We start from the raw sequence: 22,590 nt of genomic DNA, 5'->3' as shown, positions 1-22,590 counted from the left end.
GTGGGTGGGAAGCCTGGGAACCCAGCCGTGCTGCACGGAGCCTCTGCCTCAGGGCCCACCCTCCCTCAGGGCCCACCCTCCCTCAGGGCCCACCCTCCCTGTGCCGAGCTCAGCACTCCTCCTTTCCCGTGGGTCTGGGCTGCAGGCAGGCATGAGGAGTCCACCTTTGTATCTCCCCAAGGGGAGGCTGAGAGGCTGGCCACCTCCTCTGTGCTCCCCCCTGACTGCAGAAAACCTCCATGCCTTTTCTTCTCTCTGCCAGGGGGCTCCTGGCATCGCCGTGGCTGGAATGAAGGTCAGTGGAACGCTGAAACTCAACACTGAGGGGCAGGGGGGCACAGATGGAGAGAGGACAGAGTTGGGGCTTCAGGGGTTCTGAACCAAGGAGGGGGCAGACAGGGTTGAGAAACATTTCTCCTAAAGCAGCATTGTTGCCAGATGCAATGTTGGATGCATGCATACATAACTCGAACAGCCAGTGTCAGATGCATGCACTCATAACTCAAACAGCAAGTGTCAAATGCTTGCACACATAACTGGAACAGCCAGTATCAGCTGCTTGCACACATAACTGGAACAGCCAATGTCAGGTGCATGCACACATAACAGGAAAAACCAATGTCTACAAAAGCCTTGCAAGGAAGTAACAAAGGGTTACCAGCCTCAGCCACAGGTATCACCCTCCTGCGATGTGCAGTGGAGCCAGAGTTTTCCTTCACACTCTGGAATTTAGCAGTTACAAGCTTGGAAAGCTTCTGGAAAAGAGCAGAATTCCTCCTCCTGAACCCCACCCTAACAGCCCATCTGGTTGGCAGGCAGATAGGTGGAAACACCTAGCAGTACAAGTACTCAGTGTGGCTCTCCCGGCAGGTCCCCTTACAGGAGGCGTCATGTTGAAAGCAAATGTCCAATCCTCTCCCTCTCCCTGGTTTGCCTCACTGACACCCACTCCAGCCACCCATCACCTTGGGAGAGAGTAAGGAGCAGTCCAGGAGGCCTCTTTTGGCCTGTGGCTTGAGGTCTAAGCATAGGAAAGCCAAGGACTGGCCAGGTGCTTCACCTACCCCCAGAGTAGCTTTGCTCATTTGTCCTGCTCACTCTCCCGCTCTCTCTCTCCCTCTTATTTCCTTACCTGACTCTTCTTTTATTCCACACAGGGTGAACCAGGGACCCCAGGAGCCAAGGTACTGATACAGAGGAAATGATCTGGGCTGCATGGTTCCAGTGGAAGTGGGAGGGGCTGCTGCTGTTTGGCTTTTGGTCCCCTGAGGCTGGCCCCGGGGTTGGGGACCTGACTGAACAGAGGAAGTTCTGCCAGGGAGGGGCCTGCTTGTCAGGATTGCACTGCAAATGCTTCCCTGCGCCCTGGATCTTGGCTGGACAGCTCAGCCAGTTTGCCTGCACACCTGCTCCCGTAGGCAGGAGCTATTGTCCCCTACACTTGCAGGGCTCTGTCTCTCTCATCTAACTCATTAAAAGATGTACCATGAAAAAAAGCTTCCATGGTCAAATACATTTGAGAAATATGGGATTAGAAATGCTACGCTGGTTTCTTCACTGCAGGCCTTCTCAGAGCCTTTAAAATATGCTAAAAGTGCATTGGAAAGCTGTAACAAGGTAGTATCTTGTGAAGAATTTTCAAACTTTTTTGACCAGGGTATCTTTTTTTTCAGAGGAGCATCTTATGGGATTAGTATTCTGGAAACACTGGTCTATGGTTAATGTCCATTACAGCCCTCACAACAGCCCCCTCCACCCTCTTAAGAGTGACTTTCTCTTCTTACTCCAAAGGGAGACCCAGGAGCATCAGGGAAGCCGGGGCCCCCAGGTTTGCCGGGAAAGAGAGGGCAGAGGGTAGGATATTGTGTCTTTGAGAGTGCGCCCCCTTCATTTCGACCCCCACTGACCTCCCACTCCCTGTCCCCCATGGCTGATGTGCTGCTTGCTGATGTGCTATGGGTGCATGTGCCCCCAGGAAGAGGGGAGTGCTGGGACGGCCTACAAAGCTTCCAAAATCCCCACTTGAGAGCAACCCTCCCTCCTTCAAAGCCATGGTTACCTAGGAGGAAAGCCCAGCAGCAGGAAGGCCCTTCCTCCCTCCGTCCCCACTCCCCCAGGCCCGCTGTAGGCAGCACTGCATCCTTTCCTGGCCTGTTTCAGGGCACGCCCGGCTGAGGCACAGCCCAGGCACAGCCAGGCAAAGCAGGGCCTCCTGGGCTCCCAAGACTTACTGTCCTCCCGTCACCTGGGTCCTTACCCAGCCTCCTCCCCTTCCTTGGCCAGCTTCAGGCCACTTTGTTATTCAGGACAGGAGATGACCCCCAGTGACTTGGTGTGGCTTCTTTTGTGGCTCCAGCTGGAAAAGTCATTGAGACATGGGAGCAAATTATGACCCAGGGTCCTCGATTTATATTATTACATGAACCGCCAGCCGTCAGACTATGGAGAGCAGAGCTCCTCGTGCTGACCTGGTGGGTGCTCTTGGGGATGGAGGGGTCTGCTGATGTGAGACATTGAACTCGAAGTGGAGTCTTGGTGGGTTAGAAACTGGAGCACCAGGAGCCCTGCATGAAAGACCAGCCCTGCCGCTGATGCAGAGAAGGCTGCTCACAGTCACGGAGCCTCTTCATCTGCACTGAGGGCTCTGTGGTTCACGTCAGGGGGGAAAAGAGGTCTTCGGGAGTGGAAGAAGCTGCTTGTGGAGGGGCATTCATTAGCTAGGGCTACCTACAAAGGACCACAAACTATGTGGCTTAAACCACAGGCGTTTATTGTCCCGCACTCTGGGGGCCAGTAGTCTGAGATGACGGTGTCAGCAGGGCTGGTTCCTTCTGTGGGCTGTGAGGGAGACTCTATTCCAGGCCTGTCTCCTGGTTCCTGGTGGTTTGCTGCCATCCTCGCTGTTCCTTGGCCTGTAGGAGCATCAGTCCACCTCTCCCTTCATCCTTACATTGTGTTCTCCCCTTGTGCATGTGTGTCCAAGGTTCCCCTCTTTATAAGGACACCAGTCATATTGGAGTAGGGGCTCACCTTACTCCAGCACGGCCTCATAACATAGATCATTACACCTCCAATGTAATCACACCTCCAATGTCCCTGTTTCCAAATAAGGATACATTTTGAGATACTCGGAGTTAGGACTTCAACATATAAATTTGGAGGGGTGAAGGGGACATGATTGAACCCATAACAGGAGACGAGCTCCTCAAAATATTCCTCCAAAGAGAAGTTCTGGTCAGATGGTTCTTATCTTCTCTAGAGGCTGGGGGGAGGTGGGCAGAAGGCTCTCCCCGGAGACCAGGGGCCTCTAACTGCTAGCCATTATGATCATGAAAAGAGCATAGTGGCGAAAAGGAAGAGATTTCCCAAGTACTGGCATTCCACACTGCTCACCTCTCCCCAGGAGACCCCTAAGAGAGACTAATTGCTCTTGGCTCCTCTCCCTGAGTGAGTGATGCGGGCCCAGCCCACATGGGGACAGGGAAACAATGATGCAGGCTGTCACCCGTGTGAAGTGGCCCAAGGAAGGGTTGGGCCCAGGTGGAGGCCCTTCAGGAAGTGGAGTCCTTCAGAAAACAGCCCACAGAGGGGCAGGGAGGTGGGTGAGAGGAAAGCCAAGGCCCAGCGCTGGCAGGGTGACACCTTCCCCTGCATCCTGGAGAAACCACTTCTAACTCCACACTGTCTGCGTTTCCTTTGCAGGGTGAAAAGGGTGCCACTGGCCCCCCTGGGCTGCTCAGCCTCCTGGGGCAGAAGGTGGGTATTGAGGAGCTCTGAGTGGTGAGTTCTGTGTGGGGGCCTGGATGCCCACCCCACCCACATTCCCGGCCCTGCACATTCACATGGGCCCAGCATTCGAGGAGTCACTCCCAGATTTGGGGGAAAGCAGCCGGAACACAGTCAGATTCTGTTTCAGAGGAGGGGGGTATGAGGTACCACATGGGAGGCCCTGATTGGCCAAAAAATGCCCAAATTCAAAAAATTCAATAGCTATGTGACCTGGTCAGATTTCTTTGCACTGGCTCTGAAAATGTGCTTAGTGGTACATGAGCTCCCTACAATATTCCATTTGAGAAAAGCCTAGAGGTCAGGTAAGTATGGGGAGAGCTGTGTAAGGTGGGCCCCCTTGGAAAGTCACAGGGCACCATCGCCTGTCAGAGCTCTGAGCACGCTGCAGTGAAAGAGTCTGCAAAGCTTCATTTCATTCTGCCTTTCCTAATGTTGTTTGACAACCAGACCCTTTTTTTTTTCACATTTCAAATATTTCCAGCCCCCGAAGAAGTGTTCAGTGGAACACACTTTGAGAAACACTGCTCCAGACCCAGGTTCAGATGGGTCTCTTGTTTCAGCCTGAACCTGCTCCCCTTCAGTAGCCAGCTCCATTCTCTCCTCAAAACCAGAGGCTAGGTCAGACCAGGCCAGGCTTTGAAGGCCTCCGGTTCCCAGCCATCCTGGGGCCCACGGCTCCCTGATGCCCACCCCCACCCCTACCCCCACCAGGTTTACCTGAACTGCGAGGGAAAAAGACAGGGATCAGTCACCTCCCTCCAGAGCCAGGTGATGATACCTCTTACTTCCACCCCCAGGGAGAGAAAGGCGATGCTGGCAACTCCATTGGAGGAGGCAGAGGGGAGCCCGGCCCCCCAGGGCTCCCTGGGCCCCCAGGGCCAAAGGTGAGTCTTCCCCTGGCATGAGTGCTCAAGGCAGATGTTTGCCTGAAGTCTCTGTCCTCAGCCCATTCTTGGGGACGCTGTGTCCTGGGCACCTTGCCTTCTCTAGTCTTCTGCTCCAGATGTGCGGTTTTTCCAGTGGACTCTGGAAAGGTCATTTGGCATGAGCTCCTACTTCGAAGCAGTGACTGTGTGACCATCCAGGAGAGATGTCCACTCAGGACAGATGGATGGTCCCATTGATTCAAACGAGTAACTGAGTCAGGGACTGATGAAAGGCCCCTCCCCTAGGCTCTGAATAGGTCGCAGGTCAGTGAGCTGCTGGCCCTGCCTGGGGCTGGCACACTTTGGGGAGGAGGGGTGGTGGCAGTGGAGACAGCTGACTGCCCTCACTTTCCTTGCTCTTTGTGGAAACTGCAGTGGTATGATTCCGGTTTCCCAAAGCACACGCTCCTTGGTTATTTCAGCAGCACAGAGAAATGAGGGGGTGTCTTTCCAGCTTTGCCAAAGGTAGCCCCTCTGCCCAGGCTCCCAGACATCCCAAGTTTTGGAGTTTGACCCTCTGACCCCACAGGACATGGATATCTGGCACATTTTTGGTCTTGATTTGGGGTTAGAGAAACCTGGTCACTGTTGTCGGCACGCCCTGGGACAAAAGAAAGGGAAAGCTAGAAGGCTGTTCCCAAAATCATGTCCTCTTTCCAAGTCTAGTCAAATGTTTAATAAGTGACGTATTTGGGATGGGCCTCCTCCTACTCCCCTTCCACTCCTGTTCTAGGCTTCCTGGGCCCCCCTGCCTTCCCCCACGTACACACAGGCCCAGGGCCTTCACTCTCCCCTCATCTCCCAGGCAGGATGAGGGGTGCCTTTCACAAGTGTCTCAGGCTCAAAAATGACCAGCCAAGGGCTGCTGGCAGTCCTCAGGTAGAGCCAAGACAGAGCTGGGCACATGTGTTAACCGAGAACTGAGGAGGGCTTGGCTGCGAGGGACAGGCGAGTGGTGCGGGGTAGACGCCAGCAAGTGGTGCAGGACGAAACTCAGAGGAGGAAGGGAGTAGATGAAAGGGCTGCCAGGAGGAGGTGAGACCCAGGCTGGGCCCAAGTGTGGGTAGGAGACAGACAGGTGGAAGGGGGTGAGTTAGTAGAATCCAGCAGATTAACAGATGTTGGCCCAAACACACTTAATACCCAGGGCATTAACAGCAGGACCATCTTTTGCCCCCTTGAACAGCTGTCCAAGCTGCCCTGCATGCCTTCACCCCATCTCTCTCCTTCCCCAGGGAGAAGCTGGTGTCCATGGCCAGGCTGGCCCTCCAGGAAAGCAGGGAGACAAGGTACAGAGGTCCCCAGATCTGAAAGCTGCAGGATGAGGGTCATCTTGGGAGTTCAAGCCCCAGCTCAGAGATTAGCAGTTTGGCGTCCCTGCAGCTGGCCCCCCCCCCCCAGGGCACAGGCTGACTGGCTATGACTCCTGCCTTCTGTCGGTCCACTGAGACAGCAGTCATGCAAAGGCTGGCCCAGGGACAGTTCGCTGGGGCTGGGGAGTGACGGAGAGCCCTTGCTCTGTGAGCTTTCCAACACTGGTGAAGGGTGATTCCCACTTCTCCCAGCTGCTCCCTGGGGAAGGGCCTGGTGGGTGCTGCTGTGTGCCTCACAGGTGCACGGTGACGGAAATGCCATGGGGCAGGGAGGTAGAGGGGCGGGTGACCTGGAGGTGGCAGTGGCTAGATGCCCCATGAGCTGGCCAACTGCAGTCTCCTCAGGAGTTGAGTTATATTAAAAGATTCAGTTTTCCTTTATTTTTACTTTCTATCTTATTTTTAAAATCTGTCTTCAATGTTAACATTATCCCAGAACAACTAAACTATGGTTTGTTTTCACAATTCACCCCACTGTCTCATTTATCCCCCATCATTCTGTCCTGTTTCCAACAGGAAAAAAATCCCCTCACTTCACCCACTCTTGGAGGCTGGGGGTTCCTAATACCGTCCATTCCCCACCCCCTCCCATGTTTCATCCTGCAGTTTGGGTCTTTCACAAACAGAGGGGCCCCTAATATAACCGCATGGGCTTTTCATGGCAAATATTGACCCAGGCAATTGGCAGAAAGTTCCTGAGCCCTTGCTTCCTGAGCAGAATGGAAATGAAGAGAAAACCAAAGGGCCTGTCTCTGCTCCCAAGGAGGTGGCTGACAGGGTGCTGGGGAGAGGTGGCCAGACAGACACAGGTGGAGTCAGTAACAACTAATGCAGGACAGAAAGAATATCTTTCAGCGAAAGCTGAGGGGAGCTCGGAAGGAGAGCAGAGAGGAGGCAGATGCCTCCTGATAGAGGGGAGCCTGCACCTCAGTGTACAGGGAGCTCTGCGTCCTCATGGCCTGCGCTAGGCTGAGCCGCCTGGCCCCTCCCTGGCCCCTAGCGCGTGGCCCACCTGGAGACATCAGGTTCTCTGTACCTAGCTTTATCCCCATTTCACTCCAGTTTTGTCGTGCAATAGGGGGACTCTGGAGCGCCTGGAGAACAGGGACCAGCTGGCCCCAAGGTACGTGCACCTCTCACCCAGAGTCACAGCACAACATATCACCTCCCTGGGGTCACAGAGTGAAGTGGCTTGTCCCTGGGTCTTAAGAGGGAGAGGGGGAAGAGCTTGCTGGCCCCTGATAGGAGGTCTGGTATTGCAGCCATGACTGGACTCCATCTTCTCCAGGTCAGTCTCCCAGGCATCCCCTGAGAGTGCTTGGGGTCCCCTGGTAGGCTCCCCTCTTGCTGCTCTGGATCCACCTGTGTGCAGCCAGGCGCAGCCAGGGTTGGCCATGGTCCCGTTTGATAGACAGCAGGCAGCAGTTGTCCTCGGGCCCCTGCTGGCCCAGGCCTGGGGTTGAGATCTTTTTTGTCTCATAGGGCTCCAAGGGAGAACCAGGGAAAGGAGAGATGGGGGACTGCAATGCCAGTATCAGCGAGGCGCTCCAGGTGAGTGGCCACCGGCCCTGCGACTAGACATCTGGAGGGGCCCCCACACTCTGCACTGAGGCCTTGAGAAGGGAGCACCGCAACACCCAGATTAATGTCCCTGCAATTAGGCCATTGAGTATGGCTTCCGGGAGAGTCACTCTCTTGTTTTCCCTCCTTTGGCCTCCCACTGTGCAGCCTCCAGGCAAATGGCCCCCGCATCTGGCATCCAGGTGGCCAGGCTCTCCATCTGGGCTCATCTGGCCCGTTATCCTGGAGCTGGGTAACTGAGGGGACACCTGGAGCATCCTGGCACCCTGCAGGATGCTGGCCCATCCAGGGCTTGGGGGCCCCATTTCTTCAGCCCACACACTCCCCTTTCACATGTCTTCCTGGAACACATCTCCTTTTGTGTCAATGTTATATTTCAAGTTCACATGTACACACCCTTGAAAGCAGCTTCTCAGCCGTGGCACTGTTGACAGCTGGGGCTGGGTCATCTCTGGTGTGGATTGTGGAGGAAGGCTGTCCTGTGGGTTGTAGGATGTTCAGCGGTATGCCTGGTCTCCACCCACCAGATGCCAGGAGAACCCCACCCCAGTTATGACAACCAAAATGTGTCTCCAGACATCGCCACATGTCCCCTAGGGGCAAAGTTGCCCCAGGTTGAGAACCACTCCTTTAAAGGAAATTTCTAACTATGCGAATCCATTTATGAGGTGTGTAATTCTTTTTTAATGCCAACAATTGTCCGTCTAATTATTTTTTTAGTGATTCCTTATTTTGCCATGCTGCATCTGTTTGTTTAAAGGGCAGTACATCCAAATTTGAAATCTAGGTACTGGGACAAGAGGGAAAAGCAAGGGAGCTCCCAGTCAGCGACTAGACAGAATAAGGGATGTTGCTTCCTTCCTCTTTGGCAAAGTGAAGGAAAGGTCACAGGCCATTTGTGGGCTTGTCTGAGCCCATAGTAGGACAGCCTCAGAGCAGTATTCAGTGAGATGTGGGGTGTTCCCTGCCCAGTGATTATAAGCCTCTGGGAGAGGTGGGGGTGCAGTGGAGCTGGGAGGCACAGAGCCCACTCCTTAGAGGAGCTCAGCTCCCATGTTCCTTGACTGGGCCGAGGGGACCCGACAGGTGGCTCTTCACCTGGTTGCACGGTGTTGGTTTTTTAGGAGATCCTGACACTGACCTTGATCGTAAGTCTTCCTCTTCTCTCATTTTCCCCGGGCACCAGGCCGAGGCCGAGGGGAGGGCAGCCTGGAAGCAAGGACTGGAGGTCTTGCCTAGAGAAGGCAGATGCTGGGCTTTCTGGGTTAATGCTGACCTTGCAGTGCTGGGGCAGACGGTGACCTAAGCCTGAACAGGGGTCTCAGGAGCTGCCCCTGCCCTGAGGCATGGCTGACTGCTGGAGTGGCTCTTCACTGATTCAGCTGTGCACCTCCTCCTTGAAGCCTTCCCTGATCTAGCAGGCAGAGCATACTCGTCACAGTGCAAAGGCTAGGTTCTCATTACAACTCTGTCAAGGAAATAGAGGTATAAAGGGGGATATTTTTATGTTTCTCCTTTTTCTCAACCTTCAGCTGATAAAGTGCATAATCCTAAAAAATTAGTAGTGACCCTCCGCATTTCCCAGAAATCAATTTCATTACCTGCACCTGGAAACCTAGTGAATTCCAAGCCTCGGCTTTGCAGGCACGCCTGCCAGTGACAGCCTTCGGTGAATTCTTGTAGTTAAAACACTACCACCAGGTGGAGGGGAGAGGGGAAGGCACGAACTTCTCAAACTACTGGTGTTTTGTTTCACTTAATATTTTTAGGGACCATGTGCCACAGACACACTTAGGGGTGACAAAGACCCAGAATCAAGCACCAATCATAGGATGCCCCAGTCCCAGGAACTAGTGTTAACCACAGGATTCTGGAATCAATGAGCTTCACTTGGAAACATTACAACACATTATTTAAAATAGCTTTTGGAAGCAAAACTTTCCTGGAAACACTTTTTTTTTCTTTTAAAATCAGCCTGGAGGTATAATTTACATACAATAAAATGTACCCCTTTTAGGTGCAGAGTTTCCTGAGTTTTGACAAAAGTATCCATACACATGTAGCCACAGCCCCAGTCACTCCGGAAAGTTCCTCCATGGGCCGGAGGAGTCAGTCCCATACCTACCCCAGCCCTGAGCCACCACTGATCGGCTTTCTGTCACCATGGGTTAGATGTGTCTTCTCTAGAGTTTCCTGTGAATGGACTCACACAGCATGTAGTTGTCTGCATCTGGCTTCTTTGCTCAGCACCCTGCATCTGGGTTCCATCCTTGCCGTGGCAGGTACCAGTCCTTGGTTCTCTTACCATTGTATTGGCTCACATTCCATTGTATTGATGGACCAGACCTTCACCCGGTGCTGGATACTTGGGTTGTTTCCTGGAGACATTTTTAAGTCACTGTCAGGGAAGGTCAGACTTGTCTCCTTGGAGCCCAGGAGCCCCCTGAGGTGCCTTAGAAGAAAGAGGAGAGAGAGGCTACTGGACTGGACATGGCTCTAGATCCCCACAGCCCCCTTTAACTCAGACACACTCAGTGCCTATCTGCTGTACACTGTGGAGTCCCCGTATTATTTCCTTTGCAAAAAAAGTGTTCCTGCCACCGATGGAATGTTTGAAAATGCCTGATCTCTATGCACCAGCCTCTGTATACACCCCTCTGGTGACAGGTCACTCCTGCTCAGTCAGAACGGTCTTCCTCGAGTCTTTCTTTTCTTTCCTAGGGGCCCCCTGGTCTTCCCGGGCAAACCGGCCCACCTGGACCTCCAGGCATCCCAGGCCAGAAGGTAACATCTTTTCAAGGGGATGCAGCCCCTGCAGAGGCCCTGCATGTGACTCTGAGCATGGGACCCTGTGGCTGCCCCTCATCCATGACCCTCTCATCTTCCCAGAGCCACCACCTCTCTCTGGCCTATAATTCCTCCCGAGGCACCCAGGCACCACCCACATCACAGCTGCCATCCTCCTCCTACCCTGGGCTCTGCCCCTCTGATGTGGCTGGGCCTGCCCACCAGACCCTGCCCCAGCCAAACCCACAGCAGCGACCCCAGCCTGCCATCAGGGAGCATGGCCCCTGAGCCCACCTCCAATCTCACTCCTCCCTCGCTCCCTGCCTTGGCTCCCTTTTATACTCTGCCCCAAACCATTGTGATTTTTCCCAGAAGGCCTTGTATGTTTGCTCTTCTGCCCTCTTCTCATGAAGCCCCCTATCCTGAAATCCCTTCCCCTCTTCCCTACCTTTTAAAGTCTGCCTCCTCCTTGAAGCCTCCCCTGACCTATCACAGAATTCGCTGCCCTTTCCTCTCTGCTCCGCTCATAGCACCTACATCATTTTACCTTGGTGGTGCAGCTGGTTGTCTGTCACCTGACCTCAAAGACAGAGGCCACGCCTCCTTACTTCCCTCTCTGAACTGAAGAAGGGGCTTGGGTTGATGTGAAGATGAAAGGAGCTCCCTGTGGGGCAGCCAGGAGAGGAGGGGCAGGTTTGAAGGGCACAGGGAGGCAGGCACCCCGCCCACGGAGCCATGGAGTGAGTGCCCAGGGTCCTTGGTGGCATTGTGCGAAGTCAGGCTAAAACGTGGATGCGGATCCAGGGTGCTCATACTCAGATCCTGGCTCCACCCTTCACCAACTGCAGGCCTGAGCATACACTTGGCACTGGGGGTCTCACCTGTAGAGCGGAGACAGTGCAAGCCCATGCCTCCTGGGGACTCCTGGCACACAGGAAACACTGCGTCAGTGACAGCTATCATTCTCCTCCGCTCTGAGGGTAACCTTTAGTTGTTCTGGCCACAGGGGGAGATTGGACTGCCAGGCCCTCCAGGACACGATGGAGAAAAGGTAAAAAGAGACACTCCCAAACCTCTGAAGATGGTCCTTGCCACGGGGGGTGATGGGGCAGAGGCTCTGGAAGACACCAAAGTGTGGGCCTTGTGGGGAAGGGAGAAGGGGACGGGAGGGGAGGCCCCCCCTGCAGAGGCCCTGCTGAGCCCACACTGCTAGCCTCGGAGAAGCCAGCAGAGCCACCCTGGGACGGGCAGGGGCTGGTGGCTGAGGCCTCCTCGATTCCCACAGGGAGCTGCACAGAACAGCCAAGTCTTTCAGGCCACCCATCCTTTCGTGTTCTCTCTCCTGTTTTCTCCACTAGTGTATCTAATAAGTATTGTTGATATTTTCTAAAGGGACCTCGAGGCAAACCAGGAGACATGGGCCCTCCTGGTCCCCAAGGCCCCCCAGGAAAGCCTGGGCCTGTAGGAATCAAGGGAGAAGACGGACAGCCGGGGAGCCCAGGAGAGAAGGGAGAGAAAGGGGAGACAGGGCAGGCGGGCCCACCGGTGAGTGCTGGGACTGGCTGGACCTGCTCTGCCCTTCCGCATGCGCCACCCCCAGCATGACACTGCCCCGCACCCTGCCGCCTGGGCTGCGAACCTGGAGCCAGGAGTCGGGGGCAGGGGATTCACCGGGTTTCCCTCTAGCCACCTACTTTACGAGGGCCAGTGTCCCACTGCAAGAGACCTGGGTTCTGTTCTGTCTTCTGTGTGTATCCTCATGAGAGCCACTGAGCCTGGCAGTTCCCTCATCTCTAAGGTGGGGGTAATAATGCCTTCCCTGGACACCTCACCAGGTTGTTGGAAAAGTGATGAAGTCATGGCCCTAAAACACCTCTTGGGAAAGTATGCAGGAACCCTCTGCCCTGGAGTGCTTGCTTGTACAGAAAAAAGGAGCCTTAGCCCACTCCATCTGGGCCGCTGCCTTGACTTGGGAGCCTTCTCTGGCATCAGTGGTTCCCGTCTGTGAATGGTCACCATCCGAGACACCTGCCCTTGGAGGAAGGGAGCCATGAGTGCATGCCACATTTGGTCACAGATGCTCAGCGTGACGCCTTGCGCTTGACTAACAGAGATCTTTGTCGGTCCTTAGGGTCTAGATGGCCCAACTGGGGAGAAAGGAGAACCAGGTGGCCAAGGGAGACCCGGATCGACAGGATTGCCTGGCCCAATTGGGCTCCCGGGATTTACAGTAAGGCCAGAGGGCTGGGTATCCAGGTTGTCAGCAGACAGTTGTGGACAAGGGCACATGAGCAGGGGCACCTCTCACTGCAGTCGGCAGCCTAGCGGGTGCTTGGCACTGCGGTGAGGCCACCCTAACCCCCAGCCTGCCTGGGGAGGGGGGTCCTCTTGATGAACAGATACTCTCTGAGGGGCAGTTGAGTATAAACAAGGGTGCCAGCTTCCTCAACTCACAGCATGGTGGCCTCTGTCTCAGGCACCAACATAGTGCAAAGATGCCAGGATCTTACACTCAGAATTCTCCTCTTACGTATGAGTGGGAAGAACCTCAGAGGTCAGCCAGTCCCACCTGTGACTGTGATTGCCTCGCTCAGCTAGGACAGGAGGCAGCTTGCCACCTCTGACAGGTCCCCTTCTTGGTGGAGCAGCTCCAAGCAGGAGGGAGCACTCCCGGGTGTGGCGCGCAAGCTCCCTCGTCAACACCTCCCACCCCCCTTGGCCCTCGCTCTGCCTCTGGAGCCTTAGTCATTTCTGTAACTGCTTAAGAAACCACCACAAATTTAGCAGCTTAAAACAGCACACACTTACGATGTCACAGTTTCTGTGGGTCAGGAGTCCAGGCCCGTCTCAGCCCGGTCCTCTGCCCAGGGCCTCTCGAGGCTACAGTCAGGGTGTGGGCCGGCTGCATTCTCATCTGGAGCTGGGTCCTCTCCCAAGCTCCCTGCAGGCGGCGTCGTTCAGTTCCTTGCTGTAGCAGGACTGAGTCCCTTAGCTCCTAGAGGCTCCCAGAGTTCCCGGCCCCACGCCTCCCCCACAGCGGGCAGGTCACGTTACAGCAGCTACTTCTTCAACGCCAAGGCCAGTGGCAGTCTCTCGGATTCTTAAAGGCCGTGATCACAGGCCACCGCCCCGCCTTCGCCCTTCATGCTAGCAAGACAGAGCTGTGTGTGTGCGTGTGCGTGTGTGTGTGTGTGTGTAACTTATTTGTGACAATCTTAACATGTCATGTTATCGCTTGTATACTACAAGTTTGTTGTAGTTTGTAACATAAGCTCATCACATAATCACCTAATGACATTCCATCTCCTTCGCCATAGACCATATTCTGTTGGTCCCTAGGGCCTGAGCCCTGCAGGATCCATATGAAATGTCAGCCTCTCCTCCCACATGCTGAAAACTCCGATTCTTAAAAGCAGTGATCACATGCCTCCTGCCCTATCTCTGTCCGTCAGGCTGACCACCCCGTAGCCTCTGAGGTGTTCCCTGCCAACACCTAGGCCTAGTCTACTTCCAGTCTGGTTTGTCACAGATTTGAGGGTGTGTCTGCCCAGGCTCCCCTGAGTGCTGGCATCCACGCCATGGTGTTTTGTGCCCACAGGGAGAGAAAGGAGAACCTGGGGAAAAGGGTGACCCAGGAGTAGAGGTAGGTGGTGCCTGCTCTGCCTTTTGTGTCACAGGGGTTAATTGACAGGGACCTCGTCACACCACAGTCTCTCCAGTGTGCATAGAATTTCCATGATCTAAAACGAAACTCACAACTGCCCGATTCGGCAAGAAGGTGAACATTCACCAAGCACCGCAGTGGCTAGTCATGGAGCCCCCTGTCTGCTCCACAGTCTCCCCATTAATCAAGTCCCTCAATGACATTTCACCGAGCACCCACCATATTTCATTCCTGGGCCTAGAGCCTGGAGATAAGAAAATAAACAGACTGTCCCTGTGCAGCAAACAGTCCCCAGTAATGGGTACTAGAATGGCCGCAGCCTAGGGAGTCGGGGTGAGCATCCCAAAGTTGGGTCATTTGAGCAGAGTTTTGAAGACTCTGTAGGAGTTTGCCTAGAAGCTCCAGAACTGGGCTTTCCAGAGAGAGAGGCATTGTTCTCTGAGAGGTGTGGTGGTGAAGGAAAGAAGAGGGAACAGTGGAGTAAGAGGTAGTCAGGATAGGAGCCAGGTTCACCTAAAATGGGAGGGAATTGGCGTATTTGTAGGTTCAAGGGAAAGAGCCAGGAAAGAAGGGGTCAAGGATACATGAGGGAGAGAGTGTTTGGTGGGAAGACCTGAGCCACCCAGACACCACCACAGAACTAAGGGAGAGACCACCAAGCCTTCTCAGTCCCTGAAGAAGTCCCCTGCCTCCTGTCACCCTCAGTGTCACCAAGCCCCATCTGCATTTAGTGAAACAGACCTGATTATATAACATGTTACTTATTTGGAGATGGATAGCTTCCTAAAGAAATGCTCTGAAACTCAGGAAAAGCATTATACAAAAAATGTTCCTTCCAGATGTATTTAAAGTAAAAATTGGAAACAGCCTGCATTTCTAACAAGAAGGAAATGATTAAATAACTTCTGGTAATAATACTGGTGGTAATAATAGTCCTCATGTTGGAGAGCATTCCTCGAGCCAAGCGCTGCCCCGAGCCCTGGCTCAGTAGGAACTCATTTTCCTTGCACTCAATGAATAGCATATTGACATACGAAGGAGGCTGGTGGGCAACATACAAAACATGGAAAATGGGTTCGGTGTTAAATGAAAAAGAGCAGAGGATCAAATTGAAATATCATAAGTGTGCACATATATTCAAATATTTTTATGCATCAAAAAAGAGTGGAAGGAAATAAAGCAAAGTATTAGCAGTACTCAGATATTCATTACTTTTTCTCCTTTCAATTCTTTTTAATTTTTCAAATATTGTAATGGGTCTGTATTACTTTATTTTTTTATATTTTAATCATTATGTAGTAAAATTGACTTTTGGGGGAGTGTGTGTACACTTCTGTGAATTTTAATACATGCATTGATTTGTATAACCACAGTCAGAATACATGAATTACTTATTTATAATAAGAAAAAAAGTAGTAATTATTGCTTAAGTAAAGTTTCCAAAGACTGAGTTCCCTGCAAGGAGACTCTGTGTTATGGAGCCGAATCGTCCATAGGTCCAAGAGAAGTTAGAGGTCTCCATCTGCACAGTGCATGGGCTCTCTCTACAGTGGCCTGGCAAAGGGTCCCCCCACCCTAGTCCCCAAACCCATGGGATTCCATCCCTGGGAAGGTGAGAAGAGCCCCAAAGCTGAAGTGGGGTGACCAGCTCAGAGAGGAGCAGGCAGATCTCCTTCCACCTCTTGGTGGCTGCTGTAGGCAAATGGGTGTCCATCTTCATCAGAGACTGAACCTGCAATAAATACCACCCTCCATAGAGAGGAAGACTGCCCTGGGTTCCCCATCTTCACTGTCCAGTTCAAATCTCTTCTACTTCAACCTCCCCTCAAGGGAAACTGAGACCAGCAGTCTCTGTTACAAATTTGGGGGGGACTTGAGGAATATTCTTCAGGAATGTCTCAGTCTCCCCCATTCCAGATAACCAATCTCTGCTCCTCTAAGCCAAAGGTCTCAAATTCAAATGCCTACAAGGACCAGGCATGCAACAAACAAACACAAAGTTATAGGTTATAGGTTAAATACAATAGGGAGTAGTGGGGACTGGAGCAACCCAAAGATCTTATGACCCACCTGGAGGGGAAAGCCCTCATTCAGCTCCAGGCATTTGTTGCCACACATGAACAAGAGCTTAGTGCTACCAGATTTTCTGGTTTGTTTGTTTTTTTTAAAAATCTGGGAGGTTAGATGTTTCAAGGACATTTGCCAGCAATCGTTTTTTGTTGTATGTTTGTTTGTTTGTTTGTTTGCAACATTGTAAAGGCTAAAGAGCTGCCATGAGTTTGTGACATGTTCTAAGCCTTCTTTTGGGAGACTGTGTGCTGGGCAGTTCTGTCTTCAGCTTTGCAGTCTCCAGCCGGACCCCAGGCCATGTGAGAAAGCAGGACCACTTAGAGCATAACAAGGGTGAGCTAACCATCTTCCTCTGACTTCTAGGTTCCTGGGCCACCAGGGCCGGAGGGGCCTCCTGGACCTCCGGTAAGTTTGGAGGGCTCATCAGTGTTTCAGTCCATGGTGATTGGGTCCCTAATGTCCCCTCCCCATGGTAGTCACTGGGCTCAGCCTCAACACTAGGTCACTGTCACCGCCTCCTCCCAGGGTGGGGGTTTTCTCATCCACAGATCCCCCTTTTTCCCGCCCATGTTAAACAGGCACCATTCCAGTGCTACTAAGGAGCTGGGGCATTCCCTGGTTTCTTGGAAAGAGCCGACTGGCACGGCAGCCCTGAGGCCTAGTCCCACTTAATGCCAGCCCCACTGGGTGGGCCTTTCCATGGTTACAGATAAGACAAGGCCTTTAAAAAGATCCCTTTGCATTGCACCTAGAGGGCCCCCAAGCACCCCAAACCAACAGGTGCTAGTTCTTACCTCTGTGGGGCTCATGTTCCTGTGGCACTGTCACCCACTGTCATTGGTAGAAGTAGTAGCAGTAATAATGATAGTAGCCAACATTTACTGTAACTTACTGTGTGCCAGATACGGCTCTGAGCACTTTGCATATATTACTTGATTCATCTTGTGCCGTGTTTCCTCTCGGTCTTCCTTTCATTAGACTCCCTGTCAGCTGTGGGGGACACAGAAAGGTCCTCTCTCATCCCTGGCTGGGGAACCCTGGCTCAGACCCCACCCTAGGGAGCCCCAAGCACAACCCCCTTAGCACCCCCTTTTGCCTCCCCTGGAGGGACCCAGGCCAGGCTCTGCACCCTAAGCCCTTGCACTTTTGTGTCCAACTTGTGGGCAAGGATTTTTGGACTTAACTAGAAATGCAGTTCTGAGGCGCCTTGTTTTGATTCCAAATGCAGGGGCTCCAAGGCATTCCTGGACCAAAGGTAAGCACAGGTCATGTGACAGGTGCTAGGTGAGGGGGTGAGGGAAGGGGACTTGGTCATCGAGGGCAGAAAAGAGGGAAAGAGCTCAGAGGTGGGCGGCCCAGCTGACCCCTTCCCTAATGGAATCATGTGACACATGATCAGGACACAATGAAGTCCTGCTGTCCTTTTAACTTGCTCACCAGCTATTTCGAGCCTGAACTCACCCATGGGGCCAGCTACTTTTCCACACTTGAATATTAAATGAAAGCATCTGATTAAGTTTAAATGTACTTTATTTTGTCGTATCTTATATTTATAGGAATGGCCAAAATAAGTGCTGAGCAGTGAAGAGCTCATATCTTGCACCTCTTATAATCTGAGCCTAAACAAAGATAACTAAGAAAACAGTCTAGAGTGCTCTTTTAAAACTCGACATTGCCTTCAGGCCTTAAAATTACTTAAATTAATGTAAATGCAGACATGAGTTAACTCGTGACCAGTCAGCAACATTCAGTCACGGAAACACAAGTATACTCGTGACCAGTCAGCAAGGTGTTTAACATCCATCATGGACACCGGGAAGGCTTCAGCTTTAAAATTTTCCCACCCATTAATCGACCCTATAGAATGGCAAGTTTGGCACTTGGCAAATAATGAAATCCTTTTCCCATGTCGTCTGCCCCAGACCCTTGGAGACAGAGAGCCACATGGCGTGGGACTCCTCCCAGGAACCAAGCCCACTGCACTCTGGCCTCAGGCTCCCAATCACCCCCTGGAAGCATTTCAAATGGATAAGCAGAGCTGGAGCCTGCTGGCGTCACAACAGCCCTGGTCTCCTGCCTTAACATTTTTCAGGGGACTATTGGGCAGTTTTTCTCCCAATTAGTTTGGAAGCCTCGGAGCTCCAGTGGTGGCATTTTAGACCTCTGCCAGCCAGTCTCTGCAGGGTCCCCCTTTTCCTGCCATGCAAAGAGTCACCTATGCCAAAGCCTGACCTGTGACTTCCCTGTGGGCTTGCGTCCACTCCATCTCTTTTCCCTTTGGGGGACCTCAAAGTTACTACAGGGGTACAGGGGACTCCAGCTGAGGCAGAGACAGGCTAAATCAGGGATCCTTGGAGGCCCCAGCCTGCCATCCCTGGGCCAGTCACATTCACCTCTTCTACCCTACCTGCCCCCCACACCCTCTCCCATCCCCAGGACCTCAGAATTCAAGATGAATTGTCTGAGACAAGCCCCTCTGTGATCTCCCCCATCTCCCTTTCCTTCAGGGGGAAGCAGGACTAGATGGAGCAAAAGGAGAGAAGGGTGTCCAGGGAGAGAAAGGAGACCGAGGTCCTCTGGGATTACCCGTAAGTATCGTGGACCCAGCAAGACTGTTGTGAGGAGCCCAGCCGGGTGGTCCTGACAGGTGCTGGGCATCCAGAGCTCAGTGTGGTTTTGCTTTCCCACCTGGGCAAGACCATAGGCTCTGATTCTCTTACTGAGGCCTCCTCTGGGCCAGGCCCTGGCCTCGGTGTGGGGAGAATGTGAAGCTGAATGAGACAGGGCCCCCTACCTCAAAGAGCACCTGGCTAGAGAGCTAGAGGTGGCTTGAGCACAGCCTCAGGCCCTACACATGCCTGATTCGAGGCAAGAAAAGTTTGCCTTCACAGAGGCCACACTGGAGAACTTGGGAGCAACAGGACAGTTGGAGTCTGCTCCATCACTCTTCTATTTTCCCCAGAGGGGCCCCAAGAGCACCCCTGATCTCTGTTCTTAAGCACTAGCCACAGCAGAAAAGCTTATAAAAAGTAAGATTCTCCTGTCCCCAGGCTAAGGCCACTTACATCCCAGTTCCCTGAGATCTCTGATCTCAGCCTGCCCAGAGCTGTAGGCCCCAGGGCAGGGCAGCTGACTTACTCAGAAGGCCTTTCCAGGTGTGGGGCCTGGCCTGGGCAAGTCGTTCTGTCCCAAGCTTCAGTGGGCTGATGGCCTGGTCACCTTGGCAGGGAGAGTAGATCCCTCTACCCTGGGCCCCAAAGTTCTTCACACCCCAGTGAGGCTAGCACTCCATTCGGTTTGTTTTTCAAGAGTTGGAAGGGGTTTCAGTGACCCATCTGATCATTTCACTGATGAGTCCAGAGAAGAAAGTGACTCACTTGAGGTCACATATTAATTCAGTGGCCAGGCCAGAGGCTGCTCCTCCACTGAGGCCACAGCCTTGCAAGGGGCTCTTTCCAGCCACTGGGGCTTCCTCTGTCCCAGGCACCAGGCCAGTTCCCATTCCAGGAAGCCTTAAAGAGCAGGGGAACAATGGGAAGACCAATTACCCAAGCTTGGCAGAACTTGGAGGTCTGTTTAATATAATCACAGCAACCAAAAAGCAGGAGCAAAAGATACAACTGCACCCTTGTTAGTGCATCAAATGTAGGAACATTTAAAGAGCTGATTCGCTGGACAGACTGCAGAAAACTGATGACTTTAGCAGACATTTTCCCGTGTCTTAAGCTGAGTCTGGAATGATTAAGTACTCCTTCCTATTAGAGAGCCTCCTGGCCCCACTCAACCACGAATCTCTCCTTGTCCACCGTCATGGCCCCACCTACCTTAGTGAACATGGCCCCACCTACCTTAGTGAAAAGCAAATGGCACAGAGACCAAACAAGTAATATCAACGAAGAAAATGCCAGAGGAAAGACAAAGTACCCAGTCTGTCTTTAACTTCTCTACTTTTGATAGAGACATGGGTATGGAGAAATACTTCTGCTAGCTTAAGAAAACAGCAGAGCAAGCATATTCATAAATGGCAATTAATATGGATTTCAGAGAGATAATAGGGAGTGGCAGGGACTGTGGCACCCACAGACCATGTGTCCCTTCTTGAGGAGATAAGCCCCTTCTCAGTTCAGCTGACTGTTGCCTTGGGAGAATGAGGGTCCAGTATTTTTGAATCTTCTAAAAGGAAGCTGGACATCTGGGATTTTCTTTGAAACCTCCCTATTTTCTTACATTAAATCAAAATTACTTGCAATATGACTGACCATACAAAATATGTCAGTGGCCCACATGGGGCCTGAAAACCTCCAGTTCATACCTTGTACTCCAGACCTCTCAAGGTAACTCAGTATTAATATAAACAGACAAAGTTTGTGGATATTTAGCTAATATTTTGTTTTTAGGCTTTCCCTCAATATTTTATTCCATATACTAGCAGCATGTTTTTCCAAGCATGTCCCATTGACTTCTCAACATTGGCATCATTAGTATTATCATTTAAGGACCAACTCAGGTTTCAAAGCCAGGTGCTGTAATTCAGTGACAAGCCTTTCAGGGTCCCCCCATGTGGCCTAGTCTCAACAGGTTTGCAAAATAGGCTGGGAAGGCCACCCTCGCCAGGTCCCCATCCTCTAAGTATCTTGTCTCTCCCCAGTGAGACTGGCCTTGGGAAGGAAGCACTAGCTCAGGTTCTGGACGCCGCCCCATGAATCTGCTCTCCATACCCCTTTCCCCAGAGGGCTGCAACCCTTTGGGAGAGGGATTTCTGAGAGGGGCTAAAAGGAGAGAGGGGAGCTGGGGACACAGAGGATCAGAACAGTCATCTGCACTGATCTCCATCCAGCCTGCTCAGCGGTCGACCACACTGCATTCAGTGTCTCCATGTTTTGTTGGTTTCCATGTGAATACCATTACCTGTCCTCCCAAGCTTACTTCTCCCGTTTTGTTTGATTACCAGCATTTGTGTCTGTCCAGAGTCACTGCTTCACTCATCTCTTCCCTCCCTGGTCCCTTTTTCTCCCTCCCGTTTCTCCCTTACCCTTCTTTTGGTCAAACTGTTCCCCTCGTCCAGGGAGCTTCAGGTTTGGACGGCAGGCCTGGGCCACCGGTGAGTGTCACTTCTCCATTACCCTTCAGCCCACCCCACCCCACCCCGGCCTGTGATCCCTCTTGTCTGTCCCACTGTGGCCTTGTTTTCCCAGCGAGTCTTGCCTTACCCCACGACTGACACTAGAAAGGTACCATCTGTGCTCTGTTCAGAAGTGTTATCCTGGCCTCTTGACCAAAGATGGCTGGCCTTCATCTAAATTTCCCTGCTCATGGTATGCACCCAGCATCCTCAAATCTGTGTTTCCAGACCTCTGGACATGCAGTGGGAGTACCACTCCAGCAGCACAGACTCTCCCTAAATAAATGCTGAGTTCAGGCTGGGAGCCCAGCCCTGAGGATCTGGGCTATGACTCATCCCCACCAAACAACAGTGTCTGTATGTGCCCGTCATGCTGTGTTGTCTTCATGCTGTGAGCTCTGTCCATCCCATGTCTGCCCACACAGGCTTCCTAGTCCTGCATAGCCACAGTCTAATGCATAGGGGGTGGGGACAGCGTGGATGGGTGAGAGCAGGTGTAGCATTTAGGAGCACACAGGCCAGTCCCAGCTCAGTGTTCTGGGGGCATGTAACAACCGCACCCTTCACTGCCTGTTGCAGCATAGTCATCCATCCCGTCAGGGGTTTATACAGAGCTAATTGACCGACACTTGGGTCCCCTCTTTCTGTGTTCTTCCTGATTCTAGAAAACACACATCACCTACTCATGACTAGAAAGCACCTGAACCTTCTCTTTTTTAACAAACAACTGAAGCGTCAGAAAAAAGTCCCTCCTCTCCACCTTCCAGTCCTCCTCCCAGAGCACCCCAAAAGGTCTTCGGGGCAGCGACACTCCCAACTAAAGCCTGTCCCTTCCCAAGGTGTTGGGACCACTGGCCATCAAGAGCCAGAAGGCTGGACTTCCCTCTCTGGGGCAGCTGTAACCAGAGCTGTATGTGCGCCAAGCCCCTTCCAGCCAGTGATCTCAGCTCTGCCCTTGCAGGACACTTTGAGGCCATAGGTGCTTGGTCTGCCCAGAAGACAAGGTTCTAAGGAGCTGGCTGGAGTGACACTCGGGGGAAGAAGAGAGCTTGCAGGGCTCGCTTGTGGAGGGGAGGACATGCAGCCAGGGTAGAGGGAAATGTCAAGTCACACCTGCAGGAGGCCTTGCTGGGGCCTCTCCCCACTATGTGTTTATGGGGTTGATACTGTAGACTGTCATAAATGGAGAACATACCCATTTTCTAAGCATCATTACGGCTTTGCTGCTCCACCACAGTCCCTCCATTTCCAGCCTCCTCGCACCTTGCGCACGTTTCC

The 22,590-nt window shown here is 52.7% G+C and overlaps 1 protein-coding gene across 1 annotated transcript in view; it reads left to right on the top strand.

Moving 5' to 3' along the window:
• Positions 1–22,590, top strand: part of COL13A1 (collagen type XIII alpha 1 chain) — a 79,536-nt gene that overhangs the window by 42,817 nt on the left and 14,129 nt on the right. The window contains exons 17-32 of the mRNA XM_081158381.1: positions 263–295; positions 1,158–1,184; positions 3,703–3,756; positions 4,587–4,673; positions 5,951–6,004; positions 7,167–7,211; positions 7,571–7,639; positions 10,391–10,453; positions 11,463–11,507; positions 11,849–12,001; positions 12,588–12,686; positions 14,055–14,099; positions 16,554–16,595; positions 17,419–17,445; positions 18,698–18,778; positions 21,256–21,291. Coding sequence (XP_081014507.1) covers positions 263–295; positions 1,158–1,184; positions 3,703–3,756; positions 4,587–4,673; positions 5,951–6,004; positions 7,167–7,211; positions 7,571–7,639; positions 10,391–10,453; positions 11,463–11,507; positions 11,849–12,001; positions 12,588–12,686; positions 14,055–14,099; positions 16,554–16,595; positions 17,419–17,445; positions 18,698–18,778; positions 21,256–21,291 — 960 coding nt within the window. The remainder of the gene's footprint in view (positions 1–262; positions 296–1,157; positions 1,185–3,702; positions 3,757–4,586; positions 4,674–5,950; positions 6,005–7,166; positions 7,212–7,570; positions 7,640–10,390; positions 10,454–11,462; positions 11,508–11,848; positions 12,002–12,587; positions 12,687–14,054; positions 14,100–16,553; positions 16,596–17,418; positions 17,446–18,697; positions 18,779–21,255; positions 21,292–22,590) is intronic.

Source organism: Miniopterus schreibersii (assembly GCF_964146895.1).
Source record: "Miniopterus schreibersii genome assembly, chromosome: 14".
NCBI lineage: Eukaryota > Metazoa > Chordata > Mammalia > Chiroptera > Miniopteridae > Miniopterus > Miniopterus schreibersii.
This window is presented reverse-complemented; position numbering and strand designations above follow the sequence as displayed.